General features: G+C 35.4%; 1 protein-coding gene across 7 annotated transcripts; it reads right to left on the bottom strand.

The window, feature by feature from the left end:
* Positions 1–5,350: 5,350 nt before the first annotated feature.
* LOC110830223 (uncharacterized) lies at positions 5,351–26,354 on the bottom strand. 7 transcript variants are annotated; one of them, XM_022064860.2, is made up of 9 exons: positions 26,258–26,354; positions 24,654–24,925; positions 24,437–24,493; positions 18,624–18,728; positions 17,285–18,063; positions 13,164–14,009; positions 8,901–9,711; positions 6,716–6,846; positions 5,351–6,624 (listed from the first exon to the last, which is right to left on the bottom strand). In XM_022064860.2, the coding sequence occupies exons 2-9, from the start codon at positions 24,739–24,741 to the stop codon at positions 6,454–6,456; spliced, it is 2,988 nt and encodes a 995-aa protein (XP_021920552.1). In that variant the 5' UTR covers positions 24,742–24,925; positions 26,258–26,354; the 3' UTR covers positions 5,351–6,453. The 7 variants fall into 7 exon arrangements, with proteins under 7 accessions (XP_021920552.1, XP_087211884.1, XP_021920554.1 ...); XM_087355758.1 differs by having other exon boundaries at positions 6,716–6,843; XM_022064862.2 differs by having other exon boundaries at positions 24,654–24,811.
* Between the last annotated feature and the right edge of the window lie 875 nt (positions 26,355–27,229).

The following is a 27,229-nucleotide window of genomic DNA, read 5'->3' as shown; positions in this document are numbered from 1 at the left end:
TGACAACTTTTTTAATAATTTCCTAAGTCTTTCAATTTAGTATTGCAGTTTTTAAGACCACAAGTTATTTGTTGCTATAGACATCAGTCTCATGGTTCCAGAAATTAAGTTTTTATTTCATGTAACAATTGAGCAATGAAGTTCCAACATTTCTATCAAGAAATCAGCAAATGTAAAGTAGTCTAGATAAAATACCTCAGAATGTCTGTAACAAATTACTTCATGCAGGCTGTAACATAAACTAAACTAAAGGTATTAACATAAAATTTTCAATCATGGTCAAATGAATATGCAATTAGAGTTTAATTCCCCAGCTGTAAAGGGCCAAGTCAATAAGAAAACTGAAAACATTAAGAAAGTAAAATCCAAGTTTGTACTCAGACATCTGTATGTTGGTGCATATTTTAGTTTGCCTGCCCAATAAACTAGTACAACTAATTCTGGACCAACAATGAAAACATTTAACCTAGAAATGTCAATGTGACCCACTGCAATTACCTGTATATTCTGTTCACAATCCTAATGTGTGGAGACATACATACAAATGAAATGACATGACTGGCCTGCCCATGTTCACTGTCTTCCCAGCAGCTACACAGAACTCAAAACTTTAAAATGATATGTTAACAAGATGACTTGGTGCATTTGTCACACTTCATTGTCCATCCAATATAATTAATTAAGGACTTAAAGTCTTACATGTCACCTATTAGATACAGGCATTTGACAGCATTGTTTTTAAGGGATCAAGTTTCAACATCTGCCTGCTATCTGTTAAATATTTAGTACATGAAGAAATACTGTTTGGGACTCAACTTTGTGACTACAGAAGCTGTGGAAATGTGGAAGAATTGTGCCTGGCTTCCATTCCTTACAGAGCCGCAAAGCCGAGTCCCAAACAGTTTTTTAATCAAAAACATTTATGGAACATCATAATCTATGGAGTTATTTTATTTTCTGATATGGATCTTGACCTAGGAGTTTTAACTAAGTCCACCCACAGAACTACACAGTGTCACAACCCAGAAGAATGCAATCAAGAATAATGTCAATGATACAGTCTTTTTAACAGATCTTCAGCTGGCCACTTCAACATTATGGTATTCATTTTGAAAGGCATAATTTCCAATTATAAAACCACCAAATGGGGCTCTTGTGAGCATGATTAGTTAAGCAGCTATTAGTTTCTCAAGGACTCTGCTTCATGGAGTTAGTCCATTAATAACCTCAAATTTGAAAGTCTCAAGTAAACTTTAATAAACAAGCAATTTACTTATCACCATGCAAATGCACACGATATGCAACTTCAAAGTCGCAAGTACATTTTAATAAATAAGCAAGTTATTGATCACCATGCAAGTGCATACACGATATGCAACTTACACTAGTCACCTGTCTGTCATAATGTAGAAGTGTAATAATTTTTTGTGTACACAGATGTTAGGTGTAATAAGCAATTTATCAGACACTTTAAAATTACTGGTTTGAAATTTGAAACCTATGAGGTACGGTTCTTTTGTGAACAACAGGCAATGGACACTTGACATATTTATAGCTGAAACAGAATAAAACATTGAGTACATTCTTATCCTTTGCACCTATTTTAACAGGCCATATTCTCTGTTAATATTTCCATACTGACCTGGAATGGGATTACCTGCTAGAAGCAATAATGGTGGTAATGATTAATAAAAATTACTAGCATAAAAACGTACAATAATCAAAATAATTTTTTAATCATTTGGTAGAAGGCCTGTTTCTGCCCTGTGCACAAAGATAATTTTATTGCAAAGATTAAAAAACATAATTTTCCACTTTTGTTGCTCCAATCACATGGACCTAATAAAATGTAGGGTTTCTGGTCACAACTGTGGTAAAATTGTCTCAGATCTGATAAATCAGTAGGCTAATATTCAACATTATCTCTAACTAGTGGAAGAAGCCTGTTTAAATTCAATACGGAATGATTTTTCATGACTTCAGACCTCACTTTTTGTTCAATGAAAAAACTGTTTCTGTTAAGAACTTAAATTTGGAGAAGAGTAATGTTACCCAAGGTACTTATCTTATGATATTTTCATGTGAGACGAACATATTTTCTTGGAGATGTATAACTCAAATAAAAAAATAAATCATTTTCTACTGCTGCCTACAATACTAACTACCAGTATATGAACATAGTTCACCTAAAGTGTAATTAATGTTTACAAAACTCCACTATTTCATTTGAATGTCACATACTGACATACTTATATATTTCATATTTCACTTATAAATGAAGCATTTAGTATAAAGTGTGTAATAACAAAAAATATAAAAATACATTTTATCATTTCACTTAGCAAAGACCCCCCAAACATTTTGGTGACAAAATAATGTGAAATTAATAATTTTTAGCACATATGGAATCATTTTTAAAAGAAATTTAATAAGTTACAAACAGTTTTCAAATCTTTCCCTCAAATTTATATGAATGGAGGTAGTACATACATTTTTCACCAAACTCTTCTTCAATTCTGTAACTTTCAATTAAAAACACAAATCTGTTATTCAGTTTGAACCAATTTGTAAAGAAATTAAGAGACCTCAAATGAAACTTAAATAGCAATTAGTGGTAAATAATTTTATACCAGCCTTATTATGTACACAATAAGACAGGGTGACAAACATGATGCTCATATATAAATATCAGTGTTTACAGAACTGCAGCAGAAATATAATCTGAAATTAACATGCTAGTCTCTGTTATTATATGCAAATGAAATAATTACAAGATAACTCAGATGAAGTCTAAAGGTTTCTGACAATGGTGTTATAATCTGTAAAAAAGGTTTTTTGGACTTTGACTATCATGCAAATTACAAACAGAAATAAAAATACAACACTTTGGAAGCTGGATATTCTTGTCTTCAGGCAAAAAGGAAAGGACAGAAACCCTCGCTGTTGGGCCCCCTTGATGAAGCAGCCTCAGATCTGGATCCAGCTTTTTAAACATCCTATTTTTATTTCTATTTGCACTTTAGGTGATGGATGAAATCGAAAAATACATTTTTACAAAGATAACTAAAATTAAGTATAAAAGAAAATCTCATATCAATGCCTTCCAGTGTGTTGCACATTATTTTCACAACCAAATATCTTTAACAATTACAGAAACAAGTCAGATACAAGTAAGAAATCATGACAATGGTTCCAGATACAAACTAAATTTACTGTCCTGCAGAAGTGAAAAACTGGCACACATCAAGACCAATTCATAACAAATACACTGAAACTTCAACCACATTCATGTATACAATGCTGCATCATGCATAAAATCCACATCTATCTTGACTTCTCACCCAAAACATGGAGTTTACAAAAATATAATTTTTGGTACATACATATAAAGAAAACAAGAAACCTGAAAGCGCAATTCATCTCTTACTGTCCATCCTGAAACAGGACTGACTGACAAACAGGAATTCATGTCTTGGTATAAGAGCCAGATTAGGGCATATAGACTGCTGTTCATAAATGAGAGGAAATAAAATAATATTATGTATCAATATTCATGTATTAAGCAGATTTCCTAAAAACCCAGTACTGTTTTAAAGGATTCTGGCTGTGGTCACATGATGCACATGATTCTGATTCAAGCATAAAGTGTACATGTATGTTTTTTCTCTGTGGACTAGCATTAATTACTTGGTCTAACTAAAGTGAACAGTAAGACAGACATAAATTAACTTCTTAAGGCTTCCACACTGTCAGAAAAAGCAACTGTAGATAGAAGGCAAGTTTTACAATTTAAGAGAATTGTAAAATATCAAAGTCAACACTGTGCAGAGGAAAACCAAACAATGGTGGCCATGCCTGCACAGAAATATGCCTAAAAGAGGGAGGAATGATATTGTCCTTGTATGTGTTCTTTTACTGTCTGTTCTGAAAACAATGTCACATAAGATTCTGTGGGATAGCACTTACTGGTATACTCAGGAAGAGTAAAATTATTTGTGAGTTACTGCAAAATACTGTAATCTGTAAGCATACACTTGTAAACATATCAAGAGCTGGAAGGGTTATGATAAAGGCAAATGCTTTTGGATTGCAGACGTCACCAAACAACTGACCTGACAGAATGGCATAATACTCTAGACCAGGGGTCCTCACCCTTTTTCACTGGTGTACCACAAATTCTAACACACTAAATGTACCACTAACCAAATGAGTTCAGGGAAAACTTATTTATGTTAATAGTATCTTTTGATTTTCTTACTTAGTTCGCATACCACAGGTTGAGAAATGCTGCTCTAGACTATCACAATTCTCCAGACACTCCTATGGCAGTACTATTCAGACGAGGTCATTTTCAAGTACCAAAATGTGTTTCTGCACCATGGGGTCTTGATTTCCCTCTACACCTTTGCAAAGTAAATGAGGAGGGAGTGCAGATATGTTGTCATTGCCAATCATATTTCTAGCATCAAGCTGACATTATGCTGTTGCAAGTGATCAGCTCTGCTGAAACATAGGCAGCATAATGAAAATCATCCTTCCATCCCCATCTGCACACGCTTAGAAATAAATATAAAGTGACCTTGTAAAGAGTCGTTTCTCTTTAAACATTGCCATTGAATTATACATAACTAAAGTAAGATTAAGATCAAAAATGTAAGAAATATTGACAAGGATATTCATATTTGTACCCCCCATATCCAATGGCAGAAGCCACAGAAAATGTAAAAACAGGAACAGTATAATTTTCTGAATGGAGAGACCTGATAACAGACCATGCAGAATAATACTACATGCCAGAGTCAGCCTATACTCTGGATTGCATTTCTCATGGCTACATGATACACTGCCACTAAAGAGAACATAAACTATAATCACATGTGTAGAATAATTATTAAATGCTTCACTCATATTCCAATAAGATTATTTCCAATACGATTTCCAAAATAAAGATTGCAATTATATTTTATAACACAAATTTAAACATCTTAATCACATAGAGAAATTGATTCACTTAATCTTAGATGTACAAAACTGATGATAAAGTTATATACGGAAATGTACTAACTGAACAAAAGCAGCAAAGGGAACACATCTAGATATTGGAGATGATGTTTTTTACATTTACTCCATTAGTCCTTATTCTTGATGTACTAGTGGAAAAAGGAACTTCCAAATGAAGGACTGGTATGCATATCATCACAGCATTAAGAAAGTTGACACATCAAAAATAAACCCTCTCAATGCTTAATTTGGTTCTTTAATACACAAAGTATAAAAATTAAACCACCAAAATTAGCATCTGATGTCCCTAGTAGTGGAGAATAAACATCAACAATTAAAAAAAACAGTATGCAAAAGAAATCTATATTTCATATAAATAGTACTCATGTGTAACATTGTAAAATTAAACAGAAAATAAATTCATGATTTATGTATACTCCAATATTCAAAAATGCCAACCACCTTCAATCAGCTCAATATGTGCCAATTCCACAAAACATAGTGAACGTTATTTCCACCCTTTGGTCAAATTCTAACTTGTAAGGGAGGAGGAAGCAGTTAGGAGAAGTAACAAAACTCTCATGATTGAGGTAACAATGGTGGCCCAAGCAGCCTACTGACATATGTGGCTCCTCGTACCAAAATATGAACACTTTGCGGGTTTAGTTGGTTTTTGAGAGTCCTATTGCTCTACTATGGAGGAAGATGAAGACATAATATCACTTGCATAAGACATTCTATTTTTCATAGTATAATATCACAGCTGGCTCGAGGTTCAATCACAAACTGTTTTTCTTGTGTGTTTGTCTGGGTATTGAAAGCTCTTCTAGTTTACAATTCCACCACCAGTGTAAGTGGTAACACCACAAGCAACAGGTCAAAAGCACCTCAAATGGACTAAATACTTGACATACAGATTAAAAAAAATCACCTTACACACAAAACAAGCAAACCACTATACACACAACCTAATGGAACCACATACATATACATATATATTGAAATGCAGTTTTAGTATATTGATCAGTCTCTTTAAATTTAACTATGTATGAACCAAAAATAGGTGGGAATACAGAATATGGGGTTCTCTCTCCTAACAGTGCAAATTAAAACATATATACAGTTCTTACAAAAAATTAAGATAAAAAACTTAGTACTATATAATTCCAAATAAATACTGCATTCTGAAAAGAAAAGGTGTTCACAATTCATTTTCATAATATGTACATATACTGACTCAAGTTTATTACATAAAAGTACTATGCCAGAAACATCCATTTCTATCAGTTCCAGAACAATAAATTTATATGCCAATATCAGACTGGAAAGATGAAGTTACATATTGAAGTACATGACAACCATGATCAAGAAGGCTACAGCAATGTAACAATCTCTACTGGACAACACACTGACTTGGTTTTCCTGAGATTGGACTTGCAATAAAACTCAAAATCAAGACTCAGAGGAAGCATGATCTTTATCCTGATGGAGAACTACACTGCGTCCTGATGTTGCAGCAGTAGCCGCTGCCAGATTCACCCCTCCGCTCCCACTCACCAGCTTCAATGGGATTGACTGATTGCCTCCACCATTCTTTGACTGCAACTGGATTTGGCTAATTACCTGAAGAAAGTTCCAAGTTATCCAGAATGGACATACATCCATACTTAATACAGAACAAAACATCACACTGTATCTTCAAACTTGAACTTACCTGAGGACTTAATACAGGAATTTGTTGGAAAGTGACAGGTCCAGTTGTCAGATATGTAATTTGAGGTGTAGCCAGCTGAACTGTACTGGGATTCGCAGCTATCCGAACATTCTGAATATTCGAAGAGACTGCTGAAAGAGTAAACAGTCATCCATATCCATGCTGAATATTCAGAAAGCTCCTAATACTGTTTCTTACTTAGTTTATTTAACTATTTTAAGGTAATGTCCTACAATTAGCTTGACAGAAGAAAACTGATAGAAACCACATAGAATATGTCAAGACAGCTGGTCTGTAGGTCAAGAACTGAACCTGAAATCATAAATAATACTCAGCTGTGATTGCTTCTTCTACTGTTAGAGCAGTTGGATTTGTAGCTTGGGTGACAGAAATAAGATGTACATACAGAATTTGTTGGATGAAAGTTCATAAAATTGCCAACTTCTTTTTGACATCCCGCTCCACACCTAAACAGGCACTTGAGGGGAGTGGAGGTATTACTCCTACTCACTTGACCTCGGCACTAGATAGGGGCGAGTGGTCAGCACCACACCCCTGCCACGCTTTACTCCTGGGAAAGACACTGGTACCCATTAGACACGAGGCTGGGTGGGCCCAAGAAACAGTCTGGATGCAGAGGCTACAGGAAAAATCCTCTGCCCCATCGGGGATCAAACTCCAGTTATCCAGCCCATAGCTAGTCACTATACTGACTGAGCTATCCCAGCTCATATAAAATAGCCACCTACAAGACCAAAATAAAGGAAAAGTACAATACTAAAATTATTCTTAAAAAATATATACTATACAAACAGATTATTTTGCTAGACAAATGAGGGATGAATGGAGAGGAGGGTTGGATGGATGAAAGTTTCCATAAGTCTGATAGCAAGCATTTGCTCCACTCCAGTTGTTAAACCACTTGTTCATAGTGATGCGTGCAATGACACGACAGCAATGGTTAACACCAGCACAAGTCAGTTTAACAAAGTAATTCACAGTAAGAAAGGAGAGGGAGATCATTAATAATAATGGTATACTCTACTGATGTTTTATTAATGGCCAGTAGAATGCCTGCTGTATGACCTTGACAAGGCTGGACAGCCCAAGTGGCTGGTTTAAAGTCAGATTTTCAGTATTTCGATTAATATTCTTCATTGCTCTCTTCGTGTGAATCTAACTTTCATTTTCATGCAACATTATTAACTTACAGAATGAAAGAATGTAGCCAATATATATTATTCCCAGTCATTAATTAAAATGTAATGTTAAAAACCAAAAACATGTTAGGTGCGTACTCTTACCTGCCTCACCCATAGAATTTGTGAAGACAGAATGTTCTCCATTCTCACACTTTTATCTCTCCTAAACACAAACATTTTTGTTTGTTGTAAGATTTGAGGTTTTCACAGTGGTGAGTATGAAGATTTCTGTATTCTGGGTTGTTGCGCTGTGTAGTCTGGTCGATGTTTACCAACGTTTCTGAGGTCATACTGCCTCCGTCATCAGGGCGATGAATTGCAACAACCCAGTAGACAGAAATCATTTTTGTTTGTTCTCAAACACCGTTGCTTACTATCCTTCTTTAAAAGAGGTGACAAAAGAATCAGTCTTAACAGGAGAACTTTCATTGTATATCATGTTCTTATAGCATAAACAGACATTTATAATTTGAAATATGTCATGACTTCACAAATTGTTACCAATCAAAACTTTAACAGGAGCTGAGGTATAGTGACAGACTACAGACATGGCAATCAGGGTTCAATCCTTGACAGGGGCAGAGGATTTTTCCTCTAGCTTCTGCATCCAGACTGGCTCTAGGGTTCACCCAGCCTCTTATCCAATGGGTACTGGGGTCCTTTCCCAGGAGTTAGGCGCAGCCAGGGTGTGACACTGACCACTCACCCCTATCTAGTGCCAAAGTTAAGAATAGGCAGGAGCTATACGTCCTCTCCTCCCCAAGCGCGTACATGGCGTATAGTGGGACTTTACTTTTACTTTATGAACAATTTAATTAATCTTAAAGTACTTCTGTACTGATGCATTTCTAATACTTCAACAGTAACACATAAATGTGAAAAGCTGAGTAGTGTAAAGCACTTCATGTTTCAAATGTATATCCATACCATCTTCCAAGATTACATCCCTAGCTTATAGGACACATTTATCACAGGATACTTACCTTTTGCATTTGTTGCATTTGTTGTGCCATCTGAAATTTGGTTTACATTACTAGACGATATTCCTTTAGGGAGATCTGCCCGTAAGGAATCTGAGGTAACACCACCACGTGAACTTAAAATATTTTTAGATTCACTTGCATCACTCTGATTTGGTGTTGCACCACCTGCCAGCCCATTGGCAATGGCTACAGTCACAAGTGGCAAAGAATTTCCCCTGCCTCCCAAACGGCTGTTCTTCCTTGCTAATAAGCTGCTAATGATCTCTGCAGGATTCACATTTTGGGTGTGTTTCCGTTTCGCTCGTTTGGAGTTCATATTCCCACATGATTTTGACGACTCTGCATGCCTCTTGAGACTTCCACTCAAAATGTTTGGAACATGGAACTGTCCATTTTTAATGGTATCGCTGTTACATGTCACATTGTGATTTAAGGCAGCTTTGACTGTCACATGTTGTGGATTTGGCAACACTGTTTTAAGAGCACTAGGGACTGTAATATTGGCTGATGAACTGCGCTGAGATGGGGTGGGGAGAATTGGTACTTTGTGATTTTTATTGGATAACCCAACACCAGGAAGTATTATATTTCCACTTGGGCTGAGAAAGCTGCCCTTGGCATAAATGTTTGTAAGAACTGTTTTAATGGTTCCTGCTGCATGGTTTGTGCCTGTATTTCCATAGAAATCATTATTAAGTGGTGACCGCATTGGACCATGTGTGAGGGCTTCCCGCAGACCTTCACGAACCACTTCCAGTCTCCGTGTATTACACACCAAAGTTCCAACTTTACGTCCAGAAAATGAACACACCTGCAACAAAAGAAAATCTTGTATGATATGCCTACACAAATCAATCGTTCAGATATTATTCCAAAATCTCTACCTGATGTGGAACATGATTTTGGGTGCTGGCACCATATAGAAGGTGGGATGTATGTCATAAACAGTGTCAGCACTCAAAAGCAGTATCCATATCACAAATGAACCACTGCCAAAGATTAAAATTAGTTAAACTTCTATCCGTAAGACCTGTTTCAATATTAACCTCCTACCTATGCCTCTAGTCTCCCAATTGGTCTTTCTATAAGGCTTTCCAACCATAATGTTGGAATTTGTTTCCCTATGCACACTATACATCTAGCCCATCTCTTTCTTGTAATATTTCAAGTTCTCACAGCAATAAAGATGTTAGTGTTGGCCTTCTGGGTAGAAACACCATGTGGGCATCTCTCTTGACTTCTCACCCTAATAATACTAGATTACAGATTATGTAGCTCCTTGGTAAGAATAAAATTGTTCTATTTTCCATTATATAATACCCATACATTCCCATTAGAATTTCTTTTCAGTGCCTGTTTTACCCTTTACGGCAAAATTAGTTTTCAATAAGAAGTAAAATCCAACAAATTAAAACTCATGTGTGAACTATTAGAATGTAATGGTATGGTAATGTTGTCCCTGGTGTTTAATTAAGCATCACCTCATGAAGATATATGGGGTAGTGGTGGTATAGCTCCCCACTTTATTAACTTTGTCACTAGATGGAGAAAAACATATTCATGAATGTCTACATTTTTTGCAGTATGGGCTCCTATAGCAATAACTCAAGAACTGCACATTTTTTTAGATTCAAGGGAAAATTTTAACGGTTCTTAACCATGCACCACTATTTACACATAATTCAGCCGGCTGTATGTCACAGTACACTGTAAACCCTATGGTTACTGTCAGTCCATTAGTTTGGGGATTTAAATCCTCTGTATCTGTACAACAAAGATTAATGAAGAGTATAACATAAAACTGTCCACGTGGAAGAAAACAAAGTGTAATAAATTGTAAAGATAGAGATGAAGCTAGTTTCAAATCTGTATTAAGCCTACAATTTCATAATTATAAGTTAGATTTTTATTGTAATATGGCTACTTAATAAAAATAAGGAATTAATGTATGGCATTTAAGTAATATCTCCTATTTTAATTAATGCTTGTTTTTAATAATTGACTTCTGTCTTTGAGGTGTGCTTGTCATATTCTATCACTGTTAATTTATAACTATTTATGTGTTCTTTGCCCTCATGTTATAATGTAACATGTCACAACAGACACACCTGACACCATTCTGCACCATATATTGCACTTAAACATACTAAAACATGGTATACAAAGGGTATTTAAATTAAATGGTATGATAGCATCAGGATACAGTGAATATAAATGGCATGGTTAAGGGATAAAAAAATTATCTTTTGAAAAAAGGAATTAATTAAAGATCTTAACACTTCATTGGGATAGTAGTGTTGATCGATTTGAAAATCATACATACAACATTCTTTTAATTCATATCATAGATACTGTAATGATGGTGATGGCAATGGTTGGAGATTCTTGTAGTTATATTTTTACACTGAGAATTGATACTACTTCAAACCTGCGGCCACTTAAACACAAACTTTAGAGTTGTACGTTTTAACAGAAAAAATTACATAGCCATAAACTACGTACATTGAATGTTGTAGTCAAGTGGTTCTGATTTGCTATGAGGAGTTCCCAGGTTTGATTCTCAGCCCAGCAGCTGACCATCCTGAGACTTTCATGGTTTTCCTCAATCCCTCCAGGCAAATGTTGAGATAGTAATGCTTACAACACAACCAGTTCCTTCTGTATCTTTACCACTTCATCACTGACAACAATCCTCCCATTTGATGCTACATAACCTAAGCACCTGAGATAAAGTGTCATTAAATAAACCAAGACACAAAGTATCTAGACCACCCATGGGAAACTACAGGTCATTATTGTTCATCTTCATGTAAACTGGGCATAAAAAATTACATCAAAGTTAAGAGAAGCTTTATATCTTACCACTAAACAACTAATGTCCAAAACATTGGCAATAGCAAAGAACAAGCATCTTCACCTACAAACACTTAATTTTACTTCAGTCGTCACATTAATACTGAACTCACAACTAGAGATGTTCTCAGCACCTTCTATAAGGTTATTACATGCAAACTTACAAGTCATAAAAATCAAGAACAGGCTTTACTGAGGCTCCTTGGCTATATTTCTCATTGTACTTGTACTGTCTGTTTTGCTTGCAGTTGACACTAGTCATTTAGAATTCATCAAATAGAGGAATTCCATTTTCAAATATGTGTATGGTGAATAATGCTTTGTTACACTTCTCTTAGCCACTGTCCATAACTCCAGCACAACACCCGCTTCCTCATTCTAATTTATAATGCATGGTTATACTTTCAGATTTTGAACTTGGGTGTCATATTTCTGTGTGTTCAGTTTCTATTAACAAATTCACTGTGGAATCACAAACGTCAGTTTAATTCTGTGAGCAAAGTGGGCATATCTGAACAGACTAACAAAAGCATTTTGGCTGGGAGGAAAAATGCTTCTATTCAATTTATATATACTTCACTTTCTAAAAGTTGAAGCTTCTGTCAGAATCAGACAATATCTGTTGCATAAATGCAACATATTTTAACATCACAAGGCAGTGGTGGATGTGAATGGGTTAATGAAAGTTAACCTTGAAAATTAATTAATATAATAATCCATATTTGATTCCTTTGGAGTAGATACTAAAATTAAAACAAGAGTTGGAGACAAGAAGGGGCACTTTGTCTAGTAAGGCAAATGCAATTAACTTGAATGCTCTGTCCTGCAGATAAGGACAACAAAAGAGAATAATTTATATCAAACAAACAAATGTAAATATACCATTTTATGTACAGACTCAAATGTGTATTATTACATGAATAAGGCAGTGACAATAACTGGATGTGACTGTAATATGTATAACTAACTCCATGGAGCAGCGCCCTTGATAAACTAACAGTATGCTCAGCTATTTAATAAATTTCCCAATTTTTATAAAACCTGAAGGCTAATTACTGCGTTAAAAAGCCCCGCTCTGGTTTGTCTTGAGCAAAAAAGAAACAAAGCAATTTTCAAAGCAGTTGGTGATATTAAATAACATTTAAATTTAATATATTTTATATACAAAGCAAATATGAAAATTACAGAAAGCCTCCATCTTGTAAAATTAAGAGAAAACAAACTGACTGTTAAAGAGGAATTAAATTAATTAGTTGCATTATATTCTGTAAGCACCAATAATTTTCTTCTTTCAGACAGCTTTATGATGTAGAGGCTTTTGCCTGGCCATAAATATTTTGGAGTTTTATATGGCCCACTGTACACAAATGAAAACAATCTTGCCAGTATAAGTAGGGCACTGTTACTCACCGCTAATGGGCGTGGATGATTCTTCAACCAAGTTACATCCTCAAAGAGTGCAGGGAAATCACACATCTGAACAGCAGATGTGAGAGTGTGCATTGATGGAAATATGTGTGTAGGAGGTGGAAGAAAAGAAGTTGCTGGTACAGGAGTAGGCGTGGATACTGCTTGTGGGGCAGAAGCTGGGGAAATAGAAGGAGTTGAAGAAGATGCTGGTAACTGAGAGGAAGGTATGGTAACTACAGTCAGATCTTTTGATGGGGAGGTAAGAGGGGCACAGTTACTATCCATGTCTGTGTTTAGAGACGTCACAGAGGTTGGAATCATGCTTGGAGATCGAGGGGACATTGGGATATTGTGTGAGATGGAACCTGTAACAGGCAATAACAGTGAAGGAAGGGATGGTATGCCAGATAGGGTAGAAACAGTGACTGTTGTTATAGGGGAAGGAGCCCGCACAGTTGTTGTGGTAGCCGTTACTAGTGGCTGTCCCATGGGTGGGCCAGGAGAATTTCCCAGTCCTGGAGAATCTCTCGCCACTGACACTGTGCTCAACAGTGGTGCTTTCAAAGCTGGGGCTGGTACCACATGACTCTCAAATGTGTCAATGGTGAGATCTGGAAGGGAAGGCAGAGGTGTGATTGCAAGAGAGCTAAGAAATGGGGTTGCAGACACAGTTGGACTTGGAACAGAAGTTACAAGTGGAGCAGAATTTGGTGTCAAGATTGAAGTAGGAGTAGACAGAGATGCAGGAAGAGGAGAAGCAGGGACGTCTAACGGCAAGCTTCCACCAACTCGCCCATGTGGAGATGGTGACAAGGCCTGGTTTGTATCCATTTCCTGAGGAGGTGACTGAAACAATGAAATAGGAGCAATTAAGTATCCAAAACTTGGGAAAATGTAGCAATAAATAGTTTATTAAACATATCAGCATGGCACAATGTGAAATATGTATGTCATAAATTCTGACAAATTTAAAATTAAATACTGTAAAATATTATTTGCCAATATATGAATATCAACCACACAGCTTCCTACGTGTATAGTTACATCAACAATGATATTACAAGTTCCTGAGATATGTTTAATAGTTCCATGTGACAACACAAATATCAAACACTTAAGCGCTTAAAGTATAAAACATGGTTATCCTTCTTGTTCATCTACATAATAAATGTGCCACCATAAGCAGCATTTTACTGCCCATTTTAGAACACTGTCTTCAAGTAAATTAAGAATTATTAATTTTACTTTTAACACATAAAAAACTGTATGATAATGACAATCCTATCTGTAGCTATTACACTCAGCAACTGTCTGAAGGAGTCACGAAATTTCAAGATACATGGAGAAAATCCATATATTCTTGGCCATTTTTAAGTTATCTCATAGAAATGCTGGGTTAGTACCTAAAACCAGAATATAAGAACAAAGAAAGAGAAAATGCAGACTTGGTTCGCATCCTGAACACAATAAATTAATAAAAGCTCAAAGGTTCAGTTTACTCAGAGTCTGGAAAGAATTGCACATGTAAATGAAATATTTAATTTGACAAAAATTATTACAGACTTTGTTATAGTAACTATCAGTGAAAAAATTCAAGTAACTTTGAGTAAGTTGTTTAACTGTTCCTATTAAACATTAAAACTATATAATGCAACAAAATATGCTGGAGCAATTAGCCACATCACTATAGTGTAATATTACATTTCAGAGACCAATCGTGCCTCTCTCATCAGGGATAAAGTGGAGTGGAGTGATCATCAAATACAGATAAGCAATCGAGCCTTTGACTCTGTACCCACTTTCCTCATTATGTGGCTACTGGTCATCAATCCACATTTATCCCTGCCTGGCAGAAAAATTCTTTGAAGTGGAGTTTTACTCTACTATGACATGGCTGATCTTCCACCAGGATCTTGCTGCAAATATTACTGTCCTATTGCCTCAATTTGAGTACAACATGGACTTTCTGTTTACAAATTTAAATCAAAATCTTTGACCAGTGTCAAAGTTATACTCCAATGTAGCAGGTACAAATTCTTGGATATCTTCATATTTTAGTTCAATCTGTAACTCTTACAAGAAATTAACACCAGAGTGTGTGTGTAATAATAAAAAAAACTAACTAACTAACTAACTAACATAATCTTTATGGTCCAACCACTAAATAAAACATATGAAATACTGAAAAACACAATTATTCATTCAATAAGTGATGCCACTATATGATTAGATCAAGTTCACATAAAAAGGAAAAATAATTTTAACTGCAAAGTATGAAACAGACACAAAAGATTAACTGATTAACTATGCTACCATTTAAAGATATACAAAATAAAATGCATACAATAAAAAATTAAACAACACTACCATATTCAATTGCATTACTTCCCTCTAAATTTGTCCCAACATAATTTGTACATTACCATAGCTTAATTTTAGAGAAATGAAAACCATGTGTCCAAGACCTCATGTAAGGAAAGCAGCAATCTATTTTGCTCTCATAACCACAAGAACTAAAGGTTGTTAAGAAGGAAGAAAAATTATAAACTACCAGCTAACTGTGGCGGTAAAAATAATACCTGCTACATAGCAGAATTTAAACAAACTATTAATTTGTTTTCAGAAAAATATAACTGGAGAAGCAGCATCATGCTGGTTTGAAAGAAACTCCTGTTATTTTTAGAAATTTACTCAATATAGAAGATTAAGGCACTACAGCCCTATAAAATATAATATTTATCCCCCCCCCCCAAAAGCATGGCACTGTAATCCAATCAAGCAATAACAACACAACAAGGAATCTTCTTGTACTGGACTATTTCATTAGCAAAAGTGTTCATGATGCAGATGTTTCTATACTTTGTGAATATGAATATGTTCATTCATACTTCCTCCTCCTTACATAGATGGAAAATCAAGACAAAATATAGTACTAGCACACTAAATTTTCTAAGACATTTTAATTAATTAGATAATATTAATGTAAATTTGAATTCACCCTAAGTTTAAAATCAAATGTGTATCACAGTCAACCAAATTGCATTAGTTTTTGTCTTGTAAAGCTATTAAGTTGTTTTATGTGGCACATGCTTATGTGGCTATAGTTGTTAAACAGATCATGTCCATACAAGCACTTTCAAACAAAGGACAAGACAAATTAGACTGAATAAATCCCAAGCTTTCCAATGGAGACACTGATTCCATTACACCAATTTGATGTTACAAAACACAGTATTTAGCTAATGCAAAAAAAATTTTAAAATCTGTGTAAACTGTAAAATATTACATCATAAATTAAAGTATTCTTTGGTAATAAGTCTCACTAGTAAGCACACAAAAGTGTTTTAATGCTTCAAATAATTCTGATCAAAAGCACTATATATGGTTACATATTTAAGAAAACAAATTATGGAGCATCAACTTTTTAAGGTACAATTATTTCATTTAATTGAAAACAGTCTTAGAATCGCAACATATCACAGCAATCAGCTTTATAAACTTATAATGTTTCATTGATCAGGTAAATTCATTCCAATAAAAGCTGAATTATACATATTCCAAAAGATCAGATGAAATATAAAATATAACTAGATGACTGTCTTCTGGGGTGCTGTGCTATGTAGTCTGGTAGAAGTATACTAACATTTCAAAGGCGCTAGGACAACGAGTTCTACCAGATTACATGCTGCAACATCCCAGAAAACAATCATCTTTGCATCTGCTGCCATGTGAGCCTGAAATCTCACAGAATATAACTGTACTGAAACACATCCAATAACATACTACAATGTATTCAAAAAGCTCAGACTAGATGCAAAATATAATACTAGAATTTGATAAACTTCATAATATAAAAGTATCTAGAAAATTACAAATATCACTGAATAGGAATACATCCAATAAAGTTAAATATCAAAGTATAATACTGAAATACTTCACACATTCAGAATATGAATTCATGTGTGATGTGATGTGTGTGTGTGACTAAAATAAACCTGTACTTCTCAACTAATTAACAACAAAACAGGAAGAAAAAATAATATAAAAATCTTCTTCACCTCACACAATTAGTTTTGTTTCAAGATCGACAAAAGAATTTTATGTTTTCTATAGATCTTTACCTGACTCAAGACCCCTGGAACTGTAGACACTGTCTTGACAAGTTTTATTGCTGCATCCTTTGCTGCCCGATGGTCTGCCAGAAGTTTATCAAAGTGTTTGCTGCGTCCTGACACTGCTCTTCTCATGGACAAGGGGTGTGATTTACAAGTTAAGGATCGTGTACAGGGCTTGCTGTTCTCCCCATTCCATACTCCACAGTGTTTATCTGGATCATATTCTCTCTCCTTTATAGGCAGACATTTCCGTTCTAATTTTGGGCGTTTCTTAGGACTGGGAGTTGAGAAAGAAGAAGAGGACATGTCCATTGCTAAACATGGAAGAGAAGGTGTTGAGGCACTAGTGGGGGTCATCAGCAATGTGCTTGATTTTGTGGTGGAAGGAGATGCATTTGACATATGAGTTGGTGAACTCAGTGGTGTAAGAGCAACTACGGGCTGCAAAAGAGCCAAGGGTGCTGATGACGATGAGCCTGAAACTTGGTTAGCTGGGCGTGTAGGAGGAACATTACTAACAGAAGATGAATGCTGTGGTACATCCATGGGTGGAAGAGTACCTTTCTCTGCATCTGACAATGTAGTCTGTTCTTCTAAACTAGTTGTTAGACGTTCTAATTTCGAACATGGTACAGTCAATGGTCTCTTTACTCTTAACTTTACACTACCTACATTGAGCCGGTTGCTAGCACCTCCTTTACTTGTTCCACTTTTACCATTACTAACTTTCTCGGAGGGTTCAGGAGGGGGTAAGGCATCTGTTGCATCCGCTTTGTGCCACAGTTCTGGAACATGACAATTTATTGTTGTTATTATTGTTGTTATCAGTATTACTAACACCACCACTATCAAGTCACAGTCAACAGAATGCAGGAACAATTTTGTTAGAAACCTTAACACAAGGCATAAGGCAGACAAAGAAAACTAAAAATCTAATAACATGTACCAGATTTTCAGTGGTAATGCAAAAACAAGTATGTATGATGTACATATGTAGTGTACATATATGTATGAGCACATATGTGTGGGGGGAGGGGGAAATAGCTCCAGAATGTTCCAGAATAGAAATATATACAATCATTCAGCAGTTACACACTTGTAGAATTGTTCAAAACATTTCTGAAGGCAAAAATTTACTATCTACTAAAAATTAAGCCCCTTATGTCAGACCCAACAGAAAAGGTATTTTCACCTGAAGGCAGGAGCACAGCCCTCTACATAAATGTAATGGCTTTACTTCTAGAATACTGAATGATGGATCAAGTGCAGAGGAACAGTAATACTGACTGGTTCTTCATGTTACATGTCTTAAACAGAATTTTTAAATTAAACTATTGATACTCACCCATATGATTAATCAGGCCCTGAGGTTTCACACAAGCCTCACATATTTCACAGACAACAGCATAAAAGGTATCTGTCTCAGGGCATAAACCAAACAACCCCATATCTGTAAAAAAATAATCAAGTATGGACATTGATAAATAGCATTCTTCAATTGTAAAATGTAAGTCTAATAAAATGCAGAATGGCTGGTTCTTGGGGTAACTGATAATATTATAATTTAATATCAATGATAGCGACAGAAGATTTGTCTGCTGCATTCCCTATTCAGAATGGTCTGGAATGAGGAAACAGTTTATAACCCTTATTTTAAACCCTGCTTTAAAATATGCCATTAGTAAGGTCCAATAAAACCAAGAGATTTGGGAACTGAATGAGATACATCACCTTCTGGTTTATGCTGATGTCAGTTTATTGAGCACAAATGCAAATGCCATAAAGAAAAACAGAATCTCTACCAGATGCTAACAAAGGTTGGTCTAGAAGTAAACTCAGAGAAAACTAAGCACATTTATGACTAATCATCAGATGACAGAAAAAAATGTGGCATGTCATTCAATATGGTCATGATATTCTATTTTCTGTGAGTGTGGTTGTGAAACATTCTACCTTCATAATTATTAAAATTACGTTAGAACATGCATTACTATTTAAAATTGCATATTTGGAATCAAACAAAAAGGAGAAGACAGTGATCTTCATACTCACCACTGTGAGACCTCAAATCCTACTAAAAAAGGAGCAGCATTGGTAAATGAACTTATAACATGATAATATATTTCTCAGAGCAGTTATTTTATTCAAAGTTTCAGTTTATTAAGTATATACTTGATGTTGCAGTTATAAAAGGAACTACAAAATGTAATTTTAAAAACGTTATATGCATAGTTTTTGTATATGTTATCTTGGGTAAATGGGGTTGATTATAGCGGAGTTTCTTTTTTAGTAACAGGTGAAGTCTGAAAATGTTAAAATAAAATTGATGTGTGACAGGAGAGATATATTTAAAATACTAGAGCAGGGCGCTCCTTTCGGAGCTCCTAGGGGGGGTTGGTCAAGTTTGTAAAACGCAACCAACCTTGGTTAGTCCCGAAGAGGTGTTAGTTTAGTGTCTCATTCAAGTGTTTTAACCACAGAGTAAGAAACTAAATTAACCACAACAAATGGGGTGTTTAAACACTTGACCAACCTCCCGAAGTGGTTTGGTTGTGTTTTAAAATCTTACGTAAGACAATAAACTAACCCCCGTGTATAAACAAATATAAGGTGATATTGTTGATGACGTCATTTTTTGACGACAACGATGGCTAATCTTTTCGGAGCGCTTCCTGTAAACTGATATTTTACTTCTTTACGTCGCTGATCAGAGGCCAACAGTTCTTGGTTAGTCAACTTTCTACGTCCAACCCCACCCTTGCAAGTCTTCTTCTTTTTTCTCTTCTGTTTTTTGTTGAATAGTTCTGATGTTTTATTTTATTAAATCGCTGTTCAGAGGCCATCTGTTCTTGATCAGTCAACTTTCTACGTCCAGCAACACCTTTGCTAATCTTCGTCTGTTTTTTCTTTTCTTTTTTTCCCTTCTGTTCATGTTGTATACGTTTTTCTATGTTTATCAATGTAACTCTCCCTTCGCTTTTCTTTATTTGTTAAATCGGTCTGATGGATTAGTTCTTTACGTCGCTTTTCAGATGCCAACAGTTCTTGGTTAGTCAACTTTCTACGTCCAACCCCACCCTTGCAAGTCTTCTTTTTTTTCTCTTCTGTTTTTTGTTGAATAGTTCTGATATTTTACTTCTTTACGTCGCTGATCAGAGGCCAACAGTTCTTGGTTAGTCAACTTTCTACGTCCAACCCAACCCTTGCAAGTCTTCTTTTTTTTCTCCTCTGTTTTTTGTTGAATAGTTCTGATGTTTTAGTTCTTTACGTCGCTTTTCAGAGGCTAACTGTTCTTGGTTAGTCAACTTTCTACGTCCAGCAACACCATTGCTAATCTTCGTCTGTTTTTTTCTTTTTTTTCCCTTCTGTTCATGTTGTATACGTTTTCTATGTTTATCAATGTAACTCTCTCTTCGGTTTTCTTTATTTGTTAAATATATCTGATGGATTAGTTCTTTACGTCGCTTTTCAGATGCCAACAGTTCTTGGTTAGTCAACTTTCTACGTCCAACCCCACCCTTGCAAGTCTTCTTTTTTTTCTCTTCTGTTTTTTGTTGAATAGTTCTGATGTTTTAGTTCTTTACGTCGCTGTTCAGAGGCCAACTGTTCTTGGTTAGTCAACTATCTACGTCCAATCCAACCCTTGCAAATCTTCGTCTGTTTCTCTACATGCGTTGTTAATATGGACTCGTTTATCAATGTAAGTCTTCTTTCGCTTTTCTTTATTTCTTAAATATGTCTGATGTTTTAGTTCTTCACGTCGCTGTTCAGAGGCCAAGTGTTCTTGGTTAGTCAACTATCTACGGGCAACCCAACCCTTGCAATTCTTCGTTTGCTTTTTTCCCTTCTGTTCTTGTTGAATTAGTTTTTCTAGGTTTATCAATGTAAGTCTTCCTTCGCTTTTTTTATTTGTTAGATAGTTCATATTTTTAAGATTATACGTCGCTATTCAGAGGCCAATAGTTCTTGGTTAGTCAACTTTCTACGTCCAACGCCACTCTTGCAAATCTCCGTTTTCTTTTTCCCCTTCTGTTCTTACCGAATACGTTTTTCTACGTGTGTCGTTAATATGGTCTCGTCTATCATTGTAAGTCTTACATCGCTTTGCTTCATTTGTTAAATAGTTCTGATGTTTTAGTTATTTACGTCGCTATTCAGAGGCCAATTCTTCTTGGTCAGTCAAATTTCTACGTCCAACCCCACCCTTGCAAATCTTCGTTTGTTTTCTTCTGCTCTTCTGTTCTTGTTGAATAATTTTTAATGCGTTTATGAATGTAAGACTTCTTTCTCTTTTCTTCATTTGTTAGTTCAGATTCTTAAGATTTTTTATTGCTATTGAGAGGCCAATTGTTTTGGTTAGTGAACTATCTACGCCCAAACCCACCCTTGCAAGTTTTCGTTTGTTTTCTTCTGCTCTTCTTTTCTTGTTGAATAAGTTTTTCTATCTTTATTAATGTTAGTCTCCCTTCGCTTTTCTTTATTTGTTAAATAGGTCTGATGTTTAAGTTTTTACATCGCTGTTCAGAGACCAACTCTTCTTGGTCAGTCAACTTTCTACGTCCAACCCCACCTTTGCAAATCTTCGTCTGTTTCTTTCCCTTCTGTTCTTATTGAATAAGTTGTTCTATGTTTATCAATATAAGTCTTCCTTCGCTTCTCTTTATTTCTTAAATAGGTCTGATATTGTAGTTTTTACGTCGTAGTACAGAGGACAACTTTTCTAGGTCAGTCAATTTTCTACATTATTCAATATAAGTCTTCTTTCGCTTTCCTTTATTTCTTAAATAGGTCTCATGTTGTAGTTTTTTACGTCGCTGTTCAGAGGCCAACGGTTCTTGTTCAGTCAACCTTTTACGTCCAGCCCCACCCTTGCAAATCTTCGTCTCAAAATCGATCATAAAGTCAGTTTTTATAATAGTTTTCATCATCGTAATATATCGAATGAGTATCACTTTACCTTGTTGGAGTTGGTACTTCAAATACTTGATAACTTCTTCTTTCACTTTCCTGATGTTTTAGGCCAACTGTCAGTCAATTTTGAAGAATGCGACGTGCTGTTTCTGGAGCAGTGATAATGCAACTGACTTGATATTCTTTGATTTCCTTGTTGTGAAGCGTTATTTGTTTACTCGGCATTGTTGTGTCGACTTCAACAATGCCAACATATTTGTTTACACGGCATTGTTGTGGAACACAACAATGCCGAGTAAACAAATAACTGTTGGCATTGTTGATGACGTCATTTTTTGATGACAAATTGGTTGAAGACAACGACTAATCACAAATTTTTATAGTAATAGTATAAGATACTTGCACATACTCACACAACAGCATGCTATAATACAATATGAGAATTTGTTCCATTAAACATTATAAGTTGCAGTCCAAGGTATGGGAAAGAGTAAGTAATGACAGACAAGAGCATATATCAGAACGCATTTCTTGCATCTTCCATTGTAAGATTTATGTGCTGGAACACAGATAAATGCAGCAGGCTTGCCAAACTGCAGTATAACATATCAAGGGTCAGGGTTTGTTTCTTGCTTTATTTAATGCACATTAACAAAAGAACTGTTATGCTGAATTGGGAATGATGCATAGGGAATGGATCATTCCAAATTTTAAGATAATATCTTGAAATAAACAAACTTGTAAATCAACAAGTAGAAATAAAATCACCAAATTCAAATAATAACACCTATACTAACTGGGGTGGTCCTCTGCTATCTCTCATATACATCAATGATCTGCTCCCAACCATTAACTCTCAGCCTAAACCTATACTCTTTGTTGATGATATTAATATTATTCTTTCACATCCAGAAATTGCACAAGTGATGTCTTTGTTAGTTTGAACAAATTAATTAAAGTCAATAAACTCACATCAAATTTTGACAAAAACAAATTTCATTAAATTCTGAAATAAGACAATTAAAGAATTTGGAACAATTAAATTTCTTGGCCTACAAATTCATAACGACCAAAACATATTCAACACATTATCCCTAAACCAAGCTCAGCATGCTTTGCTATGAGCACTAGCAAATTACTCACAAAAACTGAAACTTTAGAATTAGTCTACTCGGCTCACTTCCATTCAGTCATGTCATACGAAATAACTTTCTGGGAAAATTCAATGGGCACTAAAAGGAGAGCCTCTTGTAAGGAATTATTTAAGAAGTATAATATTCTTCCACTAGCCAGTGAATTCTTGCTATCATTTATGGTGAACAACACCTACTGTCAAAAGTCTAAATTATGATATAGAAAAATTTGGACCCACACTAAAATAGTATCTCCTATCTCATTCCTTCTACTCTATAGAAGAATTTACCTTCACCAAGAATTCTCAACTATTACAAATACATCTAAGTAACAATGGCAGGACTTTCTTGTGTAATTACTTTTGCTGTATTATTGTGGCAAAGTGTAAATAACTGTCACAACCAAGTATTTATATTTGTATAAGAAAGAAGTACTGTAATTGTACTATGAGCCGGGATAGCTCAGTCAGTATAGTGTCTAGCTACGGGCTGGACGACCGGGGTTCGATCCCCGACGAGGGCAGAGGATTTTTCCTCTAGCCTCTGCGTCCAGACCGGCTCTGGGGCCCACCCAGCCTCCTCTACAATGGGCACCGGGGTCCTTTCCCGGGGGTAAAGCCGGCCGGGGCGTGATGCTGACCACTCACCCCCATCTAGTGCCGAGGTCAAGGAAGAGAGGAGCTATACCTCCTCTCACCCCAAACGCCTACATGGCATATAGTGGGACTAACTTTACTTTTTTACTGTAATTGTACTATGACAGGTTCTAAATCCTTGGCTTTGGCCTATAATGGACCTATGAAATGTAAATAAATTATATTCTATTCTATTTCCATAGTATGCACAAATTTCCCAAGTGCTTTCATTTCATGATTTGCAGTGATATTTATTTATTTAATCAGTTTAATCACATTGCACAAACAAAACAGTGTCATAACAACATTTAGATCCAAACATAACTTTTTTATTTATTGAATAAATTCACTGTTCTTTCCATGGGAATTATGTATATCAACCACTGACATTTTTTAAACTATGCAACTGTTTAACCTCAAAACATCAATCTAGGTATGGGCAGAATTACGATTTAAACTTAAACAACTACGCAATTTACCTTCCTTAGGAAGTCTCATAACATCTGGCACAGGCTTGTCGGGATCATCTTCATCGCCTAAAAAATAATTGCAGGTTTCAGTTTCAAAGCAGCATAACTTTCAATCAGGCACTGCTACGGGTGCATGACCTCTTCCATAATCATAATGTATTAAGTAACATACTGGAACCTAATTTTGGTGGAATTATGAATAACATATTAGGACTTCATTACTTACTAAGAGGGCTGTCCCGACCCAAATAATCAGTCCAATTAGACCACGGCTGACCCCGGAATCTTGTTAGGCTGTCACTCGTTGCAGCCATTACACTTTTTAGTTCGCCGACTCTGACGTCAGGGGCATACAATTTCAGCTGATCGGCTTACTTCTTTTGGCTTATTTTAAAACAAACGTCAACAGAATAGTAATTCTTACAGAATCAATAACAAGATAAACGTTTGCAAAGATTGTTCCGTCTTCAGTCTATGAATTTATGTAACAAAAATCTCCTGTGAAAGGAAATGTGAGCAAATTCGTTAGAAACACTTCTAAGCATAACTTCTCATTGCATGTATGACACACATTACCCTGGACAACCTGCATTGTTGTACGTACAGATTATAACAACATAGGTTGCACCACGACTATGTAGAGTCAAGTGAATAACTTGTAATGGTCAGATGGAATCGATAAGTACAATGAAAATAGATTTTACCAACATAAAAATGTATTTCTTATTTATGGAATTGTTCTCAATTTTTAGATTTTTAAAAAAAATTATAATTTTCCGACAAGAAGAAAAATTTAAAATACTGATTGTCACCATGTGGGGTTTATTTACTGTAGAAAATAATCGTGGATTTCTGTTGTCTACATGAGGAATAATATAAATTTTGGAATTGTTTTGAGCCATGTGCAGATAGATTATAAATATTACTTAACTATATTTAGTTGCTATTAAAATGATTTCATCTCCGTCTGCAAGTAAATAGTAAATGTATAAAGTTCTAACCACGCCCAAATCACAATCAAATTATGTTTTTACATCGCTTTGACAACAAGATTGCGCCGATCGCAGAATAACGAGTAACTGGCTGACGTAAGATTAGGTATTATACGATTAAGTAATTTTCAAAAATAATTCTTGATCGGGTAGCTCAGTCAATGACCAGTATAATAGCGTGGTACGTACTACTCTGTGGTCACTTTACTGACCACGGATACTAAAGATGAGTAACCGTGCTGCAAACTGGGTCAGTGGGATTTGATTCAGTTCTCTTTGCCGGCTCTGGACCCCACCCATTTTCCTATTACTGGGAGTCCTTTCGCCGATACCATGCACCATGAGTATAGTGGCATGGCAAATTTGTAACTGTTTTAAGACACTATCGTTTGCAGAAATAGTTTAGCTTTGAAGTAAAGAAAATGATTATAAATGGGGAAAAGTAATCGCATCTAATTTGAAGGTAGTCTGAGAATTTACTTGAAATATGTGAAAACCACATGAGAAACCTCGGCAATTTACGGTACTGTTGCCAAATAATAGTACTTAGTTGCACATCTGTATAAAGTAATCTTATGATATACGGATATAAAAATGTTATACCACCCCAGATGTAGATATGGCAGTCACACTGCTGCTTTTGAGACATATCCATACTACATTTCCGAACCTGTGGGGGAGGGAGAGGTAGTTACAGTTGTCTAAAAATGTGCCCTTTCTGCAATTTAAAAAGTTTACAGTGGAACCACGGTTCCGGAAAATCTGACGTAAATACGTCTATGTAATGTAATAACTCTTATATAAGATAAGTACTTGTGATATTGTAAAACGTTTTTACCAGCACAAAATTATGTAGTCTACGATACACTTCTTCTACAAGCGATTCACAGCTCAGCTCTTTACACAATAACGAAATGGATTGTTGACGGCAGTAATGTAACACACAATGCCGAGTAAACATGACGTTTCCTAGGTAACATAACAATGCACGCAAGCTGACCATTGTTGTTGGTCCATATTTACACATTGTTGATATCTTACACGTTTTCCTTTCACTTGTTTGCCGAATGACCCTTCCGTATAGACGTATTTACGTCAATAACATTGTAAATAGAACTAATGACGTCCTTCCTGCGATTAAAGATTAACTGTATAAAATGTAGAAATATCTATTGTTAAAGAACTGGATAAAAATTTATCGGACACCAACACTTGAGATTATGTAAGATTAAAAGTGATAATTCGGTGGATTTCAACGGGATTCTCACCAAATTTTCTCTTTCAATGGCAGATTTACAATATTAGCAGAATGTTTATCAAAATTAGGATTGTGAAATTTAAGGTTCTGACAGGAAGCATGAAGATGATAGCCTTCTGGGACATTTGCACTGTATATATTTTGTAGAAGTTGACTGCCACTTCATTGCCGCGATGATGGAAGCAGTAAGCACATCTTAAATGTTGGTAAATTTCTACCAGATTATATAACACAACCCAAAGGATCGCCATCTTCAGACTAAATACTGTTACTTACGTAATGTTTGTGTATAATAAATTATAAAGCTTACAGTAATATACATATTTTTAAAACAGGTGCACAAATGGTGCAATGCTTGTGTAAATTGTAGGCTTGATAACTATGCCAGTTATTTAAAAAAACACAATTCAAATAGTAATTACAAATAAAAATGTAAAACTGTATTGACAACATAAAAATATTAAAATAATAACACAAAACGGTGCAAATGCCACAGTAACTGAACTGGCTTTCAGGAATGGATAAATGTTGAAGAGAATGATACCACAGCAA

Source organism: Zootermopsis nevadensis, unplaced genomic scaffold (genome assembly GCF_977971745.1).
Source record: "Zootermopsis nevadensis isolate Lab colony 2312 unplaced genomic scaffold, Znev_1.0 Znev_ptg000025l, whole genome shotgun sequence".
Lineage (NCBI taxonomy): Eukaryota > Metazoa > Arthropoda > Insecta > Blattodea > Termopsidae > Zootermopsis > Zootermopsis nevadensis.
The sequence above is the reverse complement of the archived record's forward strand: the minus strand, read 5'-3'. Positions and strand labels throughout refer to the sequence as shown.

Bases quoted from the DNA above. Each gene is read 5' to 3' on its own strand.
- LOC110830223 (XM_022064860.2), bottom strand. From the start codon at position 24,741: ATGGCTGCAACGAGTGACAGCCTAACAAGATTCCGGGGTCAGCCGTGG. The intron at 24,494-24,653 runs GTAAGTAATGAA...ATTATTTTTTAG, and splicing joins GGGTCGGGACAGCCCTCTTA to GCGATGAAGATGATCCCGAC. The intron at 6,625-6,715 runs GTAAGTTCAAGT...AACTTTCTTCAG, and splicing joins TTCCTGTATTAAGTCCTCAG to GTAATTAGCCAAATCCAGTT.